Here is a 21,720-nt window from a genome sequence, read left to right as displayed (position 1 = left end):
GTATATAAACGCATATATAAGCACAGTTTCTATGTGTGTACAAAATTAATTCGAGGACTTTTTTTAAAGATAATAGGAAATGAATCCCATGTCATTTATAGCTCTTTACTAAACCTCCTTACGTATAAAATAATAAGAAATTGTTAACTTTAATTATACTTTTTTACATTTTCAATTTGTTGGTTTTATTTAAAACTGGATCATTCTTGTCAACATGAATAAAAACAATCTGCCGAAAGGTGGCGCTGTTGGTCACCTTTTCAAAATTCAAGCGACAGGTTCAATTCAACGTGGAGCACGTTTGTGTTTGTTTGCTTGAGGATCTGCGGCTTCTGTAACACTCTTGAAATCAATTTGTGAGATTGAATCATCCTCGATTTATATGCAGAGACCAATGTATGATCTTACATTACGTACAAGTCCAAACTCCACGACTTTTGAATGGATTGTGAAAACAGTATGAGAGTGCATCTAAAAGAAACACTTAAAGCCGATCTCTACCATTCATTAACAGTTAAAACAGATGTAGTTCTCAGAGAACAAGAGACTATCTTTATATTTTAAGATCGTGCCCCTTGGGGTAAAAGCGCATTGAGGCGAAAACTCCTCCACTTCCCCATTCTGCGCACTCGCTTTACTTCTTCCGCAAACAGGTGATTAATAACAGCGCCTTGTATATCTCAACGATAGCAGGGCCTGTCCAGCACGTCCGTCTATCGCCTCTGGTGGGTTAGTTTTAGTTTTTCACAAAGAGAAGTGCCGGTCTCTTACGAGAGCATCTGTCATCCTACCCTACAACACCTGCGGTGAAGCGCAGAACGAAAGCGACTGAACAAAGCGCGGCTCTAGGCGTTTAATAACAATAATAATAACAATACGGGTTATTTATACAATAAGTTCGTTTTATAGACCGGATATATTTTGCATGTACGCTTTTACATTTTCTCTATTGATACGATGTTAGATTCATAACGCTCGACTTCAAAAGACACAATGAAGTTTAACGGGTATCTGAAGTTGCGCATCGGCGAAGCGGTGGACCTAAAACCAACGACCACCTCAATGCGCCATGCCGTGATGTTCAACAAGGCGAACCAGACTCTGGACCCGTACATCTTGGTGAAAGTGGACGAGTATAAGATCGGACAGACGCACACCAAGCTGAAAACCAACATGCCCACTTATAACGAGGAGTTCTGCGTTAACGTGAACGACGGAAATCACTTAGAGTTGGCCGTCTTTCATGACGCACCGATCGGGTATGATGACTTCGTGGCCAATTGCACCATCCAGTTTGATGATCTGATGAAGAACACAAACACAGAGGAGTCTTTTGAAGGATGGGTGAGAAAAGTTTGTTTGTGATGTATATGTATTTCCCATCTTTCTTCCCCCTTCTCTTACATTGGGATATGACACAAATCGCATCTTTACCCAAGCTTGTGAGAACTGCTTTTAGTTGGTGTAGATTTGATCCAATAGGCCTACCAAATATGGTTTGCTCTGATATGTCAGATGGAAATGTTTGTTAATATGCAGCTGGTTGCATGTGTGTTTGCAGAAGTCTTGCACGTTGAGATCAGACACATAATATAAATTGTCTAATGACTAAGACAAACACTTAAGTGTTCATATTCAGATGCATACCAAACATGTTTCTTTCCTTTGCATTGCATTCTGTTGTTTTGCATGTCCTGAGCATTTCCTCCAACTTTGACCAGAAGAATTGCAGTAAACGAATGTGTTATCATTTCAATGTGGCTTCACACTTACACCCACGAGTCCAGCAGTCATTGCTCACTGGTCGAGAATCAGGTTTTGACTTTAGACACACATGAAACACTAGATATAGTGAAGCTGATGCACAAAGTCAGTGGTTTGGCAGAGGAAGTTGGGGCTATAGTGCAATGTCAGTCATTAGAGCCTGGACGTAGAGTTTCCGTTTTAAAGAGATAGTTCATCAATCATCAAATTCTGTCATAATTTACTCACCCTCTAGTCATTTTAAAACTGTATGACTTCCATAGATCACAAAAGAAGATGTTTTCACTTCTATTGCATGGACACAAACAGATGCTAGTGAATGGGTTCTTGGCTCAGTTCGGTTAAATATATTTGTGTTCTGTGGATGAAAGTAAGTTAAACAGGTTTGAAATGTCAAGGGGGTGAATGATGATAGAATTTTCATTTTAATTTCTCTCTTTATGTGGAGAGGGGTGACAGCTTGGACCAGCGGGTGGCTTTAGGATCCTCTGTGGTCCGAATGCAGAATGCAATTCCTCTGTTCGAAATAAACTTATCAGTGAACAGGAAATAATTGACAGATTGTTTTCTCTTTATGGAGGCATATGCTTTTTAACTATGTAGTGTAGATGTGTCACATCTGTTAGTCTCAAAATTTTAAGGAACTGATCTTAATTAAGAATTGATTTATCTTTAGCCTTAAAATGTATCAACATCAAGCTGTTTTTTCTATATGTATAGATGTATATATACACAATTCTAGGCTTAGAAATAATATTGAAGTATATATATATATATATATATATATTTTTTTTTTAATGTTATAGGAAATGATTGTGTATAGGAAATGAGTTATCCGTAATCTGAGCCTATTTATCTATCTAAATGGGGACATCTGGTAGATTTCAATTGTTTTTGTACACATCAGGTAATAAACACTTTTGTGTATAAATTAAAACGCATATATCAAACGGTATCATTTTAACTGTGTTTATCCAATCCGGTCCTTATCGATTCTCTGTTCCGATTCCAATATTTTTTGGGGAAATAATTTTGTTTTCAAATATGTTAAGAAAAAAGTTTTAACCTTTTATTCTTGCCATATTTAGGCCATAACCTAACCAGTAGTCTAACTGTTAACTGTGACTATTAGTCAAATAATTACAACACTTCCATTAAGGATTAATCGGAAGCAATTACAAACCAAAACTAGTTTCACACAAAAACACAACATAAGAAGTGTTTAATTTTTTTTTAATTGATTAATTCATTCAAGAGTCATTCAAAACGGTAGATCATCCATTATCCGAACAATTACTTGTTAATAAAACACCAAATTAATTTATTTTTAAAAAGTGATTGAATGAATAATTCAAATTAATGTAATTTAAATAAACTACAACATGTTGTCTTGTAGCTTCCCGAATGTATTGAGTTGTTATCACTATTTAAAAAATTAAGTAACTTAAACAAACCAGGGTTTTTCCTGGCTCAAAATAAGAGTGAGGTGGTGCCAACCTGATCTTGTACACATACACACGCACGTGTAGGCCTACAGTACCTTGCCTTAACCAAACACTTTACATATTAAACGTTTAATAAATTAGATGAAAATGACAATTATTAAGTTATATAAAATTTCCTGTACAGTAAAACACTGATTCAATGAACCATCTGCACAGCTGAATGTCTTTTCATCTCTATCTGTATTTTGTACCTGAGTGTGAGACGCTGCTATCGCTGCTATATATGCGGTTTCTCATGCGTTGTAGCATCTTTTTTCATAAAGTTTAACCAAACTTTTGAACGTCAGTCATTTTGAGCGGTCGGTCATAGTCATAGTGACGATTGTAAAGAACTGCGCATGTGCGTAATGAGATAAGGTCCTTGTCGCAGGTCCTCCTGAGTCCTGGCAGACAGATACAACTGTAAAACAGTCACTAACCGTTTCTTCAGAGTGACTGAAAAAGATAAACAGAACCGAAATGCACGCATCCTATCGAATCCCCGGTTCTTTGACATTTGGAACCATTGAGAAAAATGGAACCGGCTCCCGAGACCCGAGACCCAATCCTTGTCGTCATCTCAGTGACGGGGCCTCTGTCTCACACACGTTCCTGTTTTGACTGAGCAGCAGTAGTGAACATCTTCCCATAACCTATTTAGCCCAAGTGTTATTAGTTCCCATTTCCGAGAACGTCTCGAACTTCATTTGCAGGGTAACAATTGTCTGTTTCACTTTCCCAACAAATTTAAACATTTGTGAATATTTGTGAATAATGCAGACATTTTAAGGTATTTTTAAAATAAATGTAATCACCTTTGAGCGTTTGTGTTTCATTTCCATTGTTCTGTGGCGTGTCAGTTAAAAGTGCAAATATTCCACTTATATTCTTTATATTCAAAAGATTCCCGTCTCCATTTATAGACCGTTCATCTTAAATCCATAAACAAATGTTACTGTGCATGCACACTTTTGTGACCCCAAATGAACTTTAGAATCAAAAGAAACCGAGAAGAACAACTTCTTGGCTAAACTTGTCTCTACAATATTTTGAATTTAAACAAATTTTATCGCTTGTTTTGATGCAATGCAGTGCACCCGATATGGTTAAAAAAATTGTATTTTCCACATAATGTGCATGTTTTTATCTCCTCTTTGCTCCGCCTGTCTCAAACGTGCAGATATTTTACAAAGCTCATCGTTCTGAAAAGTGAGATGTGCTTTGATTGGCCAGTTAACCAGTGCGTAGTGATTGTTCAAATACTGCAAGCATGTGACAGAAATGTAAATCCTCTTACCATATTTGGAACATCAGGTTCCAAAGCAATTTTACTGCCTGGTACGCCCACCTTACTTGTGTATACATTTAGGCGGTCTAAGTCAAATCATACCACGAACTGAAGTAGATATGTCGTGGTGTGGTTACACAAGGCGTTTCAGGCATGTCTGGGTGAGCATCAATTTAAGATAGAATGCATCCAATGTTCTGACACTTTCATTTTTGCAATTTTTAGGTGTCTAATACATGCATGGGTAACTTATAACACACAAAAACCACAGAAAAACACATATTTGCTTTATATGACCCCTTTAAATGGAACTGAACTACAGGACACATTAAACAAATAGTTTATTTAATAAAATTAACATGGAACAAAATTCTACAAATCGTTTATTTATTTTAATTAATTAATTATCATACAGGAAAATCATGCTTCAAATTAATATTTACATAAATTAAATGAAATACTATCTCCCCGTGCCTCAGGGGTTTCCTCCGGGTACTCCGGTTTCCTCCCCTGGTCCAAAGACATGCATGGTAGGTTGATTGGCATCTCTGGAAAAATTGTCCGTAGGGTGTGAGTGCGTGAGTGAGTGAGTGAGTGTGTGTGCCCTGTGATGGGTTGGCACTCCATCCAGGGTGTATCCTGCCTTGATGCCCAAAGACTCCTGAGATAGGCACAGGCTCCCCGTGACCCGAGGTAGTTCGGATAAGCGGTAGAAAATGGATGGATGGAAATGAAATACTTTAATACAAACACAAACCGGAAGTTAATTTGGGGTCGGTCAGTCACGTGTCCGACGAAACGGTCTATATGAGGTAATACAAACCATAGATATAGATAACTAGATGCTGCATAGCATCTGTTTCTATGGGCCGCTATACGTAGGTCGTCCGCCAAATTGGAACGGTGCAAGCCTGTCCTTTTACACTCAAAATCAAGCTGACTTTTATAATTATGAAAACATATTTATTGTTGTGAAAACTCAAACATTATATCTGCTACACTAACACATGACAACAGTGAAAGGTGTCCCATTTTTGAGGAATTTAGATGCCCCTGGTTTTCACAGCGCAGTGTTGGGGCATTCAAGTCAACTTTGAGTGAAGTCAGTGGACCGTTTCAAGATGGGGGACACATCTATGTGCCTGGAGCGCTTGGATTCGGGATCATTCTAGTTATATATATATCTATGATAAAAACAACATTATATATATCGATGCATTATACAAAAGTAGATTTTTTTTTTATATAGTAGTAGGTAACATCAAAATAGACCATATTTATTTTGCTAGAATACATGACTAATTTTGTGAAAATGTCTATTTCTGAATGAAACACCTTACATTTAGATCCAATCTAATAGTGGTAGAACAAGCCACACCCTATATTTTTTTGTCTAATATTTAATTCCACTTCTGGTTCATGCAGACTTTCAAAGTTGTGTGGGGGGAAATGCTCTCACCTCATAAAATGTAATTTACTGTAAACTGCCCATCTGCTTCTAAAATAAACGTAGATAAATTTGAATGGACTTCCTCCTTTTATTTCTCCATTAAAGCACCAGAGATTCTTAACCTTGGTATCACCACAGATGGAGATAACGCTCCATACAGTTTTAGATCTAGATACCTGCACACAGATGGATTATAGACAATAGACATATCCTTGTATTCAATATAATTATATATTGCAATGCAGTAAATTCTGTTAACATGGACTTTTTTTAATTCTTTTTGAATAAATGACTTATTGGAAATGTTTAGATTTTTTTCAAAGCACCACTTTCTCATCCACAGATTAAGGACTAATTAAAAAAATTGTCGTTATAAATAAAAGCTGAGATAATAGATAATAGAAAATACATCAAACTTATTTCAATTATGCATAACTTTTGACACAAATTAAAAACATACTCTGAATATGATATTTATTGTAAGACAATTAAATATGTTTCATTAACATTAAAATGCACTAAAATATGCCAGTATCTACATTATTTCTAGATACTGTTTAAATAAAGTTACGATTTTTTATTTATATTTTCTACCATTGTTTTTTTACATTTGATTTGATTGAAACAGTTTGTAGTTCCATTTAGTTTAAAGTGAAAAACATTTATTACAGTTAGAGTTGTTGTAATGATATCCGATAAATATTTAGCTGTGGCAGCCTTTTGGAAAGGATCTCAACAATTCGTAGGAGACCTGGAGTCTGTCTTTCTTGATCCTGCGTTCACATTGTCGACATTTCTTTCTGAGTATCCGAATGTCCCTGTTCATCCAAGGCTGTACCTTTGGTTTTACCTTAAAAAGTCTGTGAGGTGCAATGAGGTCTAAAATATTGTTGAATAATTGCACCTGGTCTTAAACATTCTTATTAAAATTGAGATCAAGAGCAAGAGGTTGGTAAGCCTCCAAATTTAAATTAGAGAAATCGTAACTGGACTGATTGGTAAAAACACAGGACCAGCCGGGTTTTGTAGATATAATACCCGGAGGAGAGGGCAGAAGAGTAGTAAACAAAATCGGTAGATGATCGGAAAAATACACAACTAGTCTCAATATTGGCAATAGACAAACCATTGGTCAATAAAGTATGAACTCGACAATGAGAAGGGCCGTTTTCCCACTGCACGAAGCCCAATGAAGACATAAGGTTTACAATATCTTTGGCAATTGTACTAACATTACAACAGAAATGAATAGTGAAAATCCCCAACATTGTAACGTGATCGTATTTAGTCAGAATGTCACGTATATGTGACCCAAGATATACAACCACGTATATCCAAATTATTAAATACATTTCTTTACCATTGATATCAAACATCAACATAACTTTAGGTTTCCTTATGCTGGACTTCTATGTGGGAAAACGTTGCGTGCTACAGTCAAAACTGTGTATGAAATGTATTAATTTAAATTGTTAAGACATACTAGTCTTTTATATCATATCTTAAATAAACATGTGATAAAATATAAACTGTTAAATGCACGGAGTCTACCACCCAATACGGCTTTTTTACTCTGTTGAACAGAAAAGGTGTTTTTATGTAGACCATACTGGCTAACGCCATACAACGATGGGGAAAAGAACGTTTTCCCCGATGCCTACTCCACCCCAGGCCTTGTCCCCTGCTATGACACGAGACCGAATAAGTCTATTGACTACCATAGTGCGAAAAATGACAATGGCAGTCAAAAGATGCTTTCAACATCACCCCTTCAGATTACTCCAACTAATGTGGTTTGTATTTGCACAGCGGAATGTATATTAAAATAAAATATGCTTAGAGCTAGAACATGCATGCAGATCTACACACGCCCACAACATTGTCGTTCCACAAACTAAAGTTAACCACAGGTTCGTAAACGCCCACCCCCTTAGCCCCTTGCTTTCCATTTCTGACTTTTTTGCTCTGTATCAAACCTCTATGAAGTCTATCTATTTTATTTAACTTCTTCCTGACTTTGTTTTAATTTTCAGCTGTAAGGAAGTGTTTAGCTTGGACCAGCAAGTTCTTGTATGATTGGTTGTCACAGATGAGTCTTTTGAGCTGAAAGCAGACGTCATCAGACGTTCACCAACAGTAGCATCTTTTAAATCCAGATTAAAAACACTCTTGTTTAGCTGTGCATTTACAACCTGAGCACTGTGCCGGTCTACATCAACTGCACTTCTATTTCTAATTTCTTTTTATATATATACACTCACACTTTTTATAATTTCTTTTGCGGTTTTATTGTTCCCTTAAAATCTAAAGTATTTCTGATCTTAAATCATTTGCATTTTAAAGATACGTCCTATTTCTCTCTGTCAATCATTTTATTTAAAACACTGTGAATTGCCCGCGTGTATGACATGTGCTATATAAATAAACTTTTGCTTTGCCTTGATAAGTTAGTTAAAGTGGCACGCATACATACAGTAGGAACTCATTCAATACTGTTTAGGAAGCATGTTAGTGAAGCTTGAATGAAGTGTAACTTTATAATCTGTATTATTCTTAACGTCATTATTATTTTAAAAGCACAAGTTTTTGCCACCTGCAGGGATTTATCAGAAATCTAACTATTTGTCAGATACCAAATATGATTCTAAGGGGAAAACAGCAAGGATTTTAAATAATTCGATGACTCATTGTCGCATTCATTACTAAAAAAAAGTTTTTTGATGTGTATTTCAGGTTGACCTTGAACCTGAGGGCAAAGTTTATATCCTGGTGACTCTCACAGGCACATTTACAAGTGGTAAGCACTTTTATTTTCTCTTAACCTCCCTTTCTCTCTGTATATCATCCCTAAACTACCTAGTCTGAGCAAAATAGAAATCTTCCACTGTGTGGTTTAAAAGCATTATTCAAACCATCTATTTGGATGGGGTCAGATATGAAGATAGACACTTTATTTAAAAGCACAAGTTCTGCAAAATGACAAAATTACAGTAAAAACCATCTCTCGGTTTGTCTGCGCCAACGTGGTAGAAAGCCACATTGCACTGTATCTGTTTTTGTGTGAAAAGAAGTTACGTAGTGTTAATTATTTCCCATTGCCATTGAGATGACTTTTTTATGTTGGCAAAATAACATTGAAGTGGCAGACTAACACACAAGGTGAACTTTAGTCACAAATGTTTGGTGTGCACCTGTCGCAGTATTTATGCGTGAATGATGAGCTGTTTGCAGATGACACCTTCTTTGCGGGGGTTGTAGTCAGCTTCCTTCAAAGGCCTGTGGTTAGACCTGCAGAGAAAAGACCAGGCTTTATTAAACCAGCAAACAGGGGCTCACTCGTTCACACTTTCTCACACACAGACACAAAAGTTGTCTTTGCCCTTACCCTGACACAACCCTGTAGATATTAGTAGGTTCACTAAAAATGTTTACCAGTTTTTGCATTGCTCAAACATTGTTATCTATCTTTGTGATCAGATGATGCTGAAGTGAAGACGCGCCCCTTCAAGGAATTTAATCGAAAGCGACAACAAGCAGTTCGACGTAAAATTCATCAAGTTAATGGACACAAGTTCATGTCAACTTTCCTAAAGCAGCCAACATTCTGTTTCCACTGCAAAGAGTTTATATGGTAGTGCATGTTTAACACATACACCTCTTTAACACTCCAGCTTAAAGTGATAGTTCACCCAAAAAGGAAAATTCTGTCATCATTTACTCACCTCTTGTCATGTTCTTCCGCAGAAAACAAAAGAATATATTTTGAAAGATGTGTTTGACTGAACAGCGATGGCAGCCATTCACTTGCATTGGTTTTGTGTCCATACAATAGAAGTCAATGACTGCCACCACTGTTCGGTTTTCATCTTTCTTTAAAACATCTTCTTTTGTGTTCTCCGGAAGAAAAAAAGTCATAAAGGTTTGAAATGACAAGAGGGTTAGTAAATGATGACCGAATTTTCATTTTTGGATGAACTAACCATTTAACTTGTGTTTTGTTTTTTAATTAAATGAACACATTTCTTTGAACATGCAGTCTTGTGAAAATCTTGCAGATTCTCGTTGCATATTGCGTGTAAAAGTGTGATGTTTCTATGTGCTTGTGTGTTTTTTAGGGGTGTGTTTGGCAAGCAGGGCTACCAATGTCAAGGTACGTAGACATACTTTATCTGTATTATTAAAGAGTATTTATATTTATACTTATTAATAAGATTAAGTAAGATTACAACATTTTAAGATTAAGTTAATATATTCCTTTGTGTGTCTGTTTTAGTTTGCACCTGTGTAGTACACAAGCGATGTCATCAGTTTGTGGTTACTGTCTGTCCGCGCATGAAGAAACCTGCCAAAGAGCAGGTAACACACAAATGTCTATAACGAACCGTAATTAATTCATAATTCTGGGGATTTCCACAAGGTGGTTTGACCAGGTTTGGCTGTTTAGGGCCATCTGGAGACATTTTTAGAAACGTTGCCCCCGCAATTTCATACAAACCTACGTGGGCACAGAATCATTTTCCCTTAAACCTGTCCGAGAAATGTTGTGAAGTGACTTATTACTTTGTATTAAAGCGGACATAACGCACAGTTTCTGCCAATCTCATATTAAAGGGATATTTCACCGGCAAATAAAAATGTTTTACTCACCCTCAAGGCATCCTGACTCAATATGACTTTCTTATTGAAGAATATTGGAGTCAAAGTTATAATACAACGTAATATAATTACTCCCAAGCGGTAAAATGGGAGTGAATGGGTGTCGACTTTGTGAAGCACCAAAAAGTGCAAACATAGATCAAAGAACTGCTCGACACGCCTCTGTAGACTTGACAAAGGTTTACTGAAGAGAATCGATGCGTTTGTTTAAGAGAAATATCCAACGGTATTAACGGTGATGTCTAGCTTCTGTTATCCTTCGACTGCACGTGAACCCGAGGCTTGTCTTTCCGGCAAATGACGCAAGCGTGTCGTAAGTTCCCGTGACGAACACAGCATTTTCCGTTTTATTTAGGATGCTATGCGGCAGCTTTCGTCACCATCCTTTGCTTGTAAAAACAGATTTCACTTCTCAGTTCACGGGGATGGGGAGAGTTGTGAAGGTAACATTTTTTTGAATGAGCAGAGCTCAGAATTAATGTTTTACCTGTTGGATCATGGTGATTACCTCCTGAAGACATACCTGGAACGTACCATATTCGTCGCAGCGCCATACTAAATATTTGCTTGGTTGATTTAATATTATGATCAGTTTGAACTTTCTAATGGTAAAAAGGTTGTTTCTGAAACGAATGATAAGAATCATGAGGCGTAAAACAAAGAAAGAAAGAAAGATTTTTTTCAATATTTAATTTAGCCCGCGGTTCCCGTGGCCATATCAGATAGCACAGGTACATCTGTAAGATTTCTGCTAAAGATCTGGAGATCTGGAAAACATCTGCTGTGTAAAAACATCTGCTAAACATCTTAGAAAGAGCTTTTGTACATCCATTCTAAATCATACACATCTTACAGACGTCTTCTAGAGGTCTAAATGACATCTGACAGTAGACATCTCAGAGATGTAGGCCAGATGAGCAAACAGCATGTACGTGTGCTTTCAGGATCCACAGATCTCATCAGAACCTGTTTAATGCATGCATTTCACAACATGCTTTCATTTGATAAACTGGATCAATAGTTTCATTTTTAATGTTTTGATATGTTTTGACAGACTACGCTTTCACGGCAATGCAATTTAAAAAGAAAGGGGCTTGGCTCTGAAAGCACACTTGCTCCGGGTGCCACATTTAAAAGATGTCAAAAGCCTGACAATATGAAAAATCCTACTGTAGAGATATTTCTTGATTTATGACAACATATCCCCAATATATGTGAATGTAGCCTACCAATATGTATACCTGAATGTTTAAACCTCAATCCTGGTTAACATCAGTGAAAAATGCAGCTGTGTTTGCAGTGGTATTTATTCTTTATGGGGGATATATGCTGATAATCCAACGATGCTATAGAGCATAATCGGTTTTAAATGAAATAAAGAAAAATAATTTATGAATGACGCATAGCAATCCACACAAGCAAACACCAGTTTTGCACAGGCACTTTCTGAAACCAATACGAACGCTGGGGGAGTGTATCGGGCGCAGAAATATTATGTCATATATCCATTTTTGACAAGAGGACCATGTCAAGCATGAGAAGCCAGGATGTTTAACACTATAAAGAAATCAGAATGCATGAAACATTAGCACCCCACCTTTAATACACACAAATGCCACCTGCTGGTCAGAAAAAATAACTGTTTAAATGCTCATTCATCTTTTATTTCTTTGCAGACTACAAATCAGGGGTTCAGTATAAATGTTCCACATAAATTCAACATTCACAACTTTAAAGTTCCTACTTTCTGTGATCACTGTGGCTCTTTGCTGTGGGGCCTCGTACGACAAGGACTACACTGCAAAAGTACTTTTCTTTCTTTTGCTTATGAGTCATCCATTTATATTTCTACTGTCTTTTGTTGCTCATCTTGTGTGTTATGCTTGCAGTTTGTAAGATGAATGTCCATATCCGGTGTAAGGGAAACGTTGCACCGAACTGTGGAGTCAACAATGTGGAACTGGCCAATAAATTGGCAGAGATGGGCCTTCAGCCAGGAGGAATGACCAAACGCAACTCACTGGTACATTGAGAGTAGTATACCCGTTTAAAAGTATAAAAATCTCTTTTTATGTCTATTTGATGTGCTTACTGGTGAGGTATTATATATAAATGTTCACATTTCTGAGCCTTTGGCGCTTGGCTGCATGCAGTTAATGTGAAACAATAAAGTATCAAAAGAAAATATACTTAACAACCAAAAGAAAAGGAGTAAATGTAAATGATAATAGTACTCATAATAAGCGACAATAGTAATAATGAATGAAAAATATTTAGGATAACTCTAAATGGAAAATGCTTTCTTCTCAGGGTATTTCAGGTATGGACACTCGGGTGTTGAGTATGAAAGGAGATCGAAGGGCATCAAGGAAAGAACAGAGTCGAAAGCTGGGAGTCTCAGACTTCTCACTTCTGCAGGTGCTGGGGAAAGGAAGCTTCGGCAAGGTCTGCATGAGAGAACTCACAATTTTTCCAATATTCTTGCACAAAAATATCAAAAATTTGGCATTATTTAGAAAGTTACAGAAATAGAAAACAAACCTAATTCAGTAACTGTAATGCAACATTGACTATTATTAAAAACATAAAAATGACCTACTTGCATTAATTTGGACTTGGTGTCACCAGGACAGTAATGTCTCATAAAATAAATGTTGCTGCATCAATAGTTGACAGGACTGTTTTTATGATGTGTGTTCATAGGTAATGTTAGTCCGGTTGAATGGTTCTGATCGGGTGTTTGCTGTAAAAGTCCTGAAAAAAGACATCATTCTCCAAGACGATGATGTGGAGTGCACCATGACAGAAAAACGAGTGTTATCCCTCGCTTCCTCTCATCCGTACCTCACTCAGCTCTACTGCTGTTTCCAGACACCGGTGAGACAGACATTTACATTTTTACTGGATCAGATGTGGAATTTCACATGTCAGGATATTTGTGCACAGGATGTACTGAAACCACAGCACAGATTTACATGATTTATGTAAAGCAGCAAACATGCACACCGGTGTGCAGGTTTGTGTGACATGTAGTTTAAAAAACGATCAGTAGAGGGGGGTAGAGAATAGACATTAATTGCTGATGCTCAATCTTGGTTTAACATGGTTTACATTTAACATTAGTTTTTTCTGTGTGCGTGTGTGTGTGTTTTAATCTGGGTTGTGTTTTACATTTGTATTTTCTGTGTTTATATTTTCTCTCGTATTTTGTAAGAGGTTTGAGGTCAGCCGTAATCTTGTTTTTTAATTTAGTTCAGAATAGCTCAAATCAGACATCAGCACTGAATCCCATTAAATTAAATAGTGGAGAGCTTTTTTAATCATACAAGCCCCTTAACACTGTAGTGTATACTTATTTCAAAAGGACTGATCTGGAATGATGACATCCGGATTTATTACTGCGGGTCTGTGCTATGACATATGTGCATGAACACCCTCAAGGTCTCGCTGTCATGTGTGCATGTGTGTGTAATGAGAAAAAGAATTCATTAACCAGTTTGTCTCTGGTCCTTCGTGGCTCTGACACACACAATCAATCTCTTAAAGCATCCACACGGTAGCGAGATACAAAAGCACCTTCATGACCCTCCGGGTCCAGGTTATATCAGATAAGATCACATTGTGCCCTGCCCTTGAAGATCAATGGTCTTAGAGGTCTTGTGCTATGTGGGATTGTTGTGTTTGTATGTATTAATGTTTAATGGATTTGGTCATTAGTGGATGTGCAGTTGGTTTTAATTGAAACAAATCTATAATTTTGTGCTGAGGCCTTTCTTTCTGACTTGAGGCATGAAGTCTGGTCTCCTTTTCTGAGGGACCACCACCTTTACGCAGAATGAAACCATCTGATTGATGTGAAAAGCAACCAACCCGTGTTTGTTTTGTATTTGTGAGTTGTCTAGTGTTGGAAAATCTGAAATAGACACAGTAGACCACAGTAATAGATAGAAAAAAATGTGTGGTACCACGTCTCTTAAAACACAAAATTACTGGAAATATATATATACTTTATGATCAGATATCCTGTAGCAAGTAACAAGTATTGATTATTTCATAGACAGAAAATGAAGTGGACTGTATAGTTTATAGTGCCACAAACACATTTTGTTTCCCAGCGGACTGATAAGAAACAATGGAACCAGACTCTCTCATTTATCTAAATGGCTTTCACATACCTTTTTCTGTAGTTACTCTCTATAAAGAGCTGAATTTCCTTATGTTGGAGGTGATCATCTTTATTATTGTTATTGTCTTTTACTGTTTTTGAAAATCTTTTTTTCTCTTTTCGTCTTTCACAGGAGCGTCTGTTTTTTGTGATGGAGTTTGTCAATGGAGGGGATTTGATGTTTCATATCCAGAAATCCAGAAAGTTTGATGAGAACAGAGCGAGGTTTTACACAGCGGAAATCACATCTGCTCTCACATTCCTCCACAGCAAGGGGATTATATATAGGTTAGACACACTTGCATACGCATACACATACACACACAAAGCAAAGAAATTAAAATAAAAACATGAACGTGACAGCAAAGGACCCTGTTCTTTATCCTTATTAATAGTTGTAAAAAGAGAAGATTAAACAAAATGCTGAATATCTCTTTTCGCGTTCCATGAAAGAGAGAGCGGTACAGGTTTTTAAAATAAACTGTGAAAATTAGGACAGAATTTGACAAACATTTCTGTGGTTTTTTAACGCTACCTGACTTTACTCTACTTGAGCAGGTCTGATATGCGTTACTCACAAGCTAATATAAATAAATAGTCATACTCGAAAAATAGTTTAACAATAATCTCTGTTCTACAGGGACATTGTGTGTCTCGGTCATTCTTTTCTGGGATACTATTTGTTAAAATTGCCTTTCATTTATTCTGCACATAGAGTTACTATGAAAAAGATACACATAAATTAAGATTTACATTAAGGTAATTTATCACAGTATGACAATGTATCACAATGTTTTATACATTTCCTTTAGATTCCTATTTATATGACCTTAAAAGGACAAAACATTGTGTTGTACATCCAGCAACCCTTTTGACATGCAGTGCTATTTTGGTGCCATATCTACTGTACCCAACCCCCATATCCCTGTTAATATGCATTATTGCCAATATGCCATATTAAAGCACACTTATAATATACTAAATTAAATAAAATATCCTTCATATACTAGGTAGCTTTCAAAATGAGATTTTTAAGGCACTGCACGAATTGGCAGTGTATTTGTACTCTCCTCTACTCCCTCCAGGTCACTTAGGTCATCAAATCAACTGCTCTTTTCTCCGCTGCACTCACAGTTTCAGTCATAAGTCTCTCTGTTGCTGGCCTTAGGCTCTGAAATAGTCTCTCTCTTTTCTGAAAATAGTCGTCCTTTCCGCTGCTGCTTACCTAGTCTAAATGCCTTCTTCTTTCTATACTTATAATATGTATTTAAATATATAGAAACTGAAACAAAAGGTTATTTTAAAATGTATGTTCTTCGAATGTGCTTCATTAATGAAATCATTTCATTTTACTTGACTAAGCATTTCAACCATTGTTAGGATGCAAATTTTGCATCTTTCGCACGCGCAAGTTCTTTATTTTAAATGTACACACTCAGCAGGCACCCGCAAATAGGGAGCGATGCGGTAGCGACGTGCAAATGGTGCCCGAATCGAGATGGAGATAGTTCTACTTTTCATAGTGCTCGCATTTTATGCGCGGAATGTGAATGTCAGTCGCCCCTTAGATGGCATGATGATGTAGATTATATGTGTGTTTCAGGGATCTGAAGCTGGATAATGTTCTTCTGGACAAGGAAGGTCATTGCAAACTTGCTGACTTTGGCATGTGTAAGGAGGATATGTTTGAGGGTCTTGTCACAGGAACGTTTTGTGGAACCCCAGATTACATTGCTCCAGAGGTGATTCAAACATTCAATTTATTCTGTGATATTCCTAAACACACGAAACATACATTACAGAATTCTAGTACAGTCATTCTAGAACATTCTGGACACAAAAATAATCACTCATAATCTAGAAAGCAAACTCATAAATTTAATTTCCATTGTAACAGGAATTCATTTTTATTTCAGAATACTGCAAGTGATAAAAATATCTATACATTTTTTGGAAGTGTGTGTAATTTATATGTTTATGTGTGTTTATAGATTCTCCAGGAGATGCTTTATGGGCCATCAGTTGATTGGTGGGCTCTTGGTGTGCTTCTGTATGAGATGCTATCTGGCCACGCCCCCTTTGAGGCAGAGAATGAAGATGACCTCTTTGAGGCCATACTGAACGAAGAGATAATCTATGCTTCCTGGCTCAGCGCCAGCGCCGTGGACATACTTAAAGGGGTGAGCTGCCCAGTGAATGTGCAAGAGGGTCTTGAAGGGCAATTTATGTTCACATCTACTGATAAGTGGGAGACATATGGTGCCAATTAAATGCATGCAACCAAAAAACAACAAACTGTAAAAACCATCTGATCTCATTCTGTGTCTCTATCTATTACATAACTATATTAAGCCTCGGTCCACAATGCACCGCTCTCACATGACTGGAGCTAAAAATAAAGAGCCATCACATCAGCTGTACACACCAGAAAACACTTGATCTTTCTCGCTTGTTATTGTCCTGAGTGTGAAGCACAGTGAGGGAACCTATAATATGGCTGGAGCTATTTACCCCTCAGATTGACTCGCAATTACTGAAAGACCAAAAATTCCCAGTTGAATCCGAAAATTCTATAACAGAATGTCATGATCTGCCTGTGATGAAAAATACTCAACTTTGTGTCATCCAACATGACATTGACCACAGAGACCGAACACGGCAATCTAGCAGATCAATAGAGTTGCTCAAACAGGCTTTTATTTTTAGAACGACAGACCTCAAACGCAGTGGTGTAATCCGATGTATGCATAGCATGTAGACATGAACTGTTTTGAATAGACGAGGCACTTTTCAGATCTGTATAGAACTGAAACGAGTCACCTGTGAGGGCCGCATAATTTTCCATTAGTGACCTTCAGTAGACCTTTAGTTTAGAAAACGTATGAAAATGTGAAATGCAGCTGTAGAAAACATATGTTTGTTATATAACACAATTTATTGCTTCGAATTAGATATATTAAATCCTATCCACGCTATAAATGTTTTTTTTTACGTTTTGCTCAGTAAAAGCGGATTATACCTATAAACTGTTTGTTATTGTCTAGAGATGAGGTATTGTACCCAGCTGGGCTTCCTAATGAATGTCCGGTTACAATGAGTGTGTGTAAAATTGTGTGCCTGTGTTATTGGACAGCTGTAGGAGGAGGGCAGAATTTGATTAGATTTAATCTAATTTGGCTATACTTGAAACCATACTTTAATACATTTTGCATGCTATGTTGTGCACATCCTTATAGTCACAATATGATTACTGGTTTGATAGAGGGTTTAATATTACCGTATCGCTTATGATAGGAATTGGATGAGAGGAGGATTACATGCAGTATTCATATTTGATTTACTTGAAATTTACTTTTGGAAAGACGTGAAACTTGTGTATTCAACAACATTAAAAAAATCACATTTATGTTGAGATCAACATCTGACATATTTGTGATGCTGTTTTTACTCAGTTTTTGATAAAAAATCCATCTCGCCGTCTGGGTTGTGTGGCCGTGGAGGGCGGAGAGACCGCCGTAACCAGTCACCCATTTTTTGCCGGTATTGACTGGGACAAACTTAACCGTCGTGAGCTTGAACCACCTTTCAAGCCCAGAATTGTGAGTGCAATATTTTAATTTACTCTTCATTTGACCTTAAATATACATTTAAATGCATCTAAAGGATATGGTTGTTTGTGTCACAGAAAACTTCAGAAGATGTGAATAACTTTGATCCAGACTTTACCCAGGAGGATCCCACTCTCACACCCATTGATGAATCCCTCATTCCCTCCACAAGTCAGGATGAGTTCCAGAACTTCTCTTTCACCTCTTCTGAAATCTTAAAAATGGTTTCTGAGATGCCGGGTAGAGGTGAAGAAGTGTGTGACATCATGACGAAAGAACTGAGTGCAGGAGAATTTTGTGATGTCATTGAACCAAACAAATGGTCATGTCACATTGACGGTCATGTCTAAAAGAACTCAGGAAATGTTAGTTTGCTTCGCTTTTTGCTTTGCTCCCACGCTAATTTACTACTGCTTTAACATGATTTTGTGCCATTTGTATCATAAGTGATGCTGGGAAATCTCCATGAAAGATTTTACAGACACTTTACCTGCAAGACACCTCTTTAAGTGAAAATTTTCCAAAAACTTGTGTCAACATTCACTCGCCCTCTTGTCATTTCAAACCGTTATGAAATTTTTCTTCCTCAGAAAACAAAAGAAGATATTTTGAAGTATGTTTTTAACCGGCACCTATTTACTTGCATTGGTTTTGTGGCCATACAATATAAATGAATGGTTGCTGGCGCTGTTTGGTTATCAACTTTATTCAAAATATCTTCTTTTGTGTTTGAAGGAAGAAAGAAAATCATACAGGTTTTAAATGACAAAAGGGTTACTAAATGATGACAGAATTTTCATTTTTGGTAGAACTATGCCTTCAAAGTCACATTTCTCCACTTAAGCAGAAGTTCATGTCACAGCAACATGTGAGAGTTGATGTTGTAAGTTTGCTTCAGTATTAATTTCAATATGTTGTGATTACTTCATTTGATCACTCGTTCTTCTGTGAGCACTCTTTTGGTGCAAATGGAAATTTGATTTGAAAGTATTTTAAATGAAAGCTCTAGTTTTGTAAAATATCAATAATTTTTTTGTTCTTATGTGCAATTTGTTTTGTTTGTGTATTTGAGACATTTCTGGTCAAAGTTCATCATAATGTAGCAGAAAATGTCTGTTGATGTTTTTAGTGTTGTTTGTAGATAAAGGTTACAGTATTGAATTTTCTGCATTAAGAACTTCCGTGGTCTTGACTCCATCTCCTCATTGGTGTCTCTTTGTTCTGAAAGGTTAGAAGGCCAACACTTTCCGCTGACATGCTGACTGGTTTAAATTCTTTAAATTAGGATCAGCGACACTTCTTCCTCATCCTCATCATTCTTTAATGTTGCTTATTTGGACAGTCTCAGTCTAAGCAGGGCAAAATATCTGTTAATATGTTTCTGTGTCTGCACATACAAGTCTCTGGTTGTTCAGATTTTGTGCAGTAGTTTCACGATGCAAGAGTCAGTAAAAGATGTACAGCACAAGATAAATGTATGGTAGTGACTACAGGGATTCTTTGGGGAAACGAAGTATGACGTAGTTACTCTGTTTAATCAAATACTCTGGGGTAATTTAGCCACAAAGTGTTGCCATGCTACATTTTTGCATTATCATCCTAAAATAAGAAAAAAGTAATATCTAACTATAGAAATGGACAGTTCTCTCAATGAAGCATCAGAGAAATAATACTAATGAGAATTGCAGTATATTTCTAGTTCAGAGTATTAGGCAGCAAGTAATAAGAAAGTAAGTATTTTTCTTTACAACATTTTCTGTGTATTTTTGGTATGTAACATGCTTCCATTTGCTAGTGGTTGAGTAATGGTAATATTAGCAACAGATCTTTGATCCTGAGAGAGAAAAACAATGATGTCATGGGAGATCAGTTCAAGCAACTTGCCCATACAAGTCTGGCCCAACCCCAATTACACCAGAGGAGGGTTTCCTTGAAAATTGGTATCAGCACCCACCTTTCTGTTGGAGACTGCAACCCTGAAGACCAACATATGCTGACAGCTCTTATATTTTAAGATTCGTTAGCCCCAGGTGAGATAAAGCAAACAGGAATATGGTAATGGTGTTCTCATGTGGCCCTTGGATGACTTTGCTTTCTTCCCTACCAATTGTCAAGGATATTATATGTTTTCGGGATCTTCTGATTCTTATAGGCCCATTGGATGCAGAATGCAACGGTTCTCATCTTGGAAAGCTAAATAAACTCATCATCTTAAACTGTTCATGCTGAGATATTATTCTGTTCCCTGGATGGCTTGTGGTTTTCTCAATGGAATGATTTTTGTCATACAGCGTCTAGGGTTTAGAAAGGCTCTTTCTTGATTGCCTTTGCATAATGCCTCGGTCCGTTGTATTGCATGTGACATTTTTAAAAGACCGATATGAGGTAGAAACATTTTAGCATTTCATATCATACTGGATTGGAAAACAAGAGTTTCACGTCTTAAAGTTTAATTCTAAAATGCATGGTTTTCCTTGGCGGATTCAATCTGAGCAAACATGTTACGTGTTGGTTTAGAATGAATGTCAATATAAATGCACTGTGGTCGTGATTTAATGGTCAGTTTGTGTGTTGGCGACAGACTTCTGTCCTCTTGGCTTGTGTCTAAACTCATTCCAGTTGTTATAAAATTAGCCTTCAGTAATGCATCTCCTAAAGGGCTTGGTGACAGATCAGTTTGCGGCCATTCTCAGGCCCAATGGGCCATAATTACATTTTATTGATTTCTGGCCCATACGGATCTACTATATTGGATGCCCCAAATCCATTTCACTCTTAGCAGCACTTCATGTCTAAACCCTCGTCGTTGACCGATTGTGTTTATTCTATTGATTTTTGTCCTGATGAATGAAAGTACGATTTTAACGATTAGAGCAGGAGTCCCTGTAGGTAAAAAAAGACATCATAAGACTCTTAGACTGGTGAACTCTGTATCTCTACATATACCATAGCCACATCTTCCCCTTGTGTTTGAAGATATACCTCTAGGCTCAATTTTGAGTATTCTCCAAGCTTTCTATTTGCTGCCTAACGAGGCTTGACAGAGCAATAATTTTGTGTGTATTCGGCTCCATGGTTTGTGCTACATCGCCCAAAAGCTGCATGAAAGATCTTTACATCTTTCTATGATCCCTGTGTTCAAAGTCCCTTTTGTATCTATCCAGCCTCTGCAGGGAGATCATCTCTAAATAGGAGGATACAGGAGATTTCTGCAGATTAGACTTGGCACGTGTCCATCTGCCTTCCTCATTCATATACGTCAGCGTTACAGTTCTTTACCGCATTCAAGCAGTGGCTCTGGTAAT

General features: G+C 37.1%; 1 protein-coding gene across 1 annotated transcript; it reads left to right on the top strand.

The window, feature by feature from the left end:
- Window positions 1–631: 631 nt before the first annotated feature.
- On the top strand, window positions 632–19,612 carry prkcha (protein kinase C, eta, a). Its single transcript, XM_056761358.1, has 14 exons — window positions 632–1,344; window positions 8,720–8,783; window positions 9,464–9,617; window positions 10,102–10,136; window positions 10,260–10,342; window positions 12,319–12,448; window positions 12,532–12,665; window positions 12,953–13,087; window positions 13,346–13,519; window positions 14,941–15,095; window positions 16,411–16,549; window positions 16,799–16,987; window positions 18,260–18,406; window positions 18,493–19,612. The coding sequence occupies exons 1-14, from the start codon at window positions 994–996 to the stop codon at window positions 18,763–18,765; spliced, it is 2,163 nt and encodes a 720-aa protein (XP_056617336.1). The 5' UTR covers window positions 632–993; the 3' UTR covers window positions 18,766–19,612.
- Window positions 19,613–21,720: the final 2,108 nt, after the last annotated feature.

Source organism: Triplophysa dalaica, chromosome 11 (genome assembly GCF_015846415.1).
Source record: "Triplophysa dalaica isolate WHDGS20190420 chromosome 11, ASM1584641v1, whole genome shotgun sequence".
In the NCBI taxonomy this organism is placed as follows: domain Eukaryota; kingdom Metazoa; phylum Chordata; class Actinopteri; order Cypriniformes; family Nemacheilidae; genus Triplophysa; species Triplophysa dalaica.
Note: the sequence above shows the minus strand (reverse complement) of the source record. Positions and strands in the feature narration are given on the sequence as shown.

Bases quoted from the DNA above. Each gene is read 5' to 3' on its own strand.
- prkcha (XM_056761358.1), top strand. From the start codon at position 994: ATGAAGTTTAACGGGTATCTGAAGTTGCGCATCGGCGAAGCGGTGGAC. The intron at 13,520-14,940 runs GTGAGACAGACA...CGTCTTTCACAG, and splicing joins ACTGCTGTTTCCAGACACCG to GAGCGTCTGTTTTTTGTGAT. The intron at 15,096-16,410 runs GTTAGACACACT...TGTGTGTTTCAG, and splicing joins AGCAAGGGGATTATATATAG to GGATCTGAAGCTGGATAATG.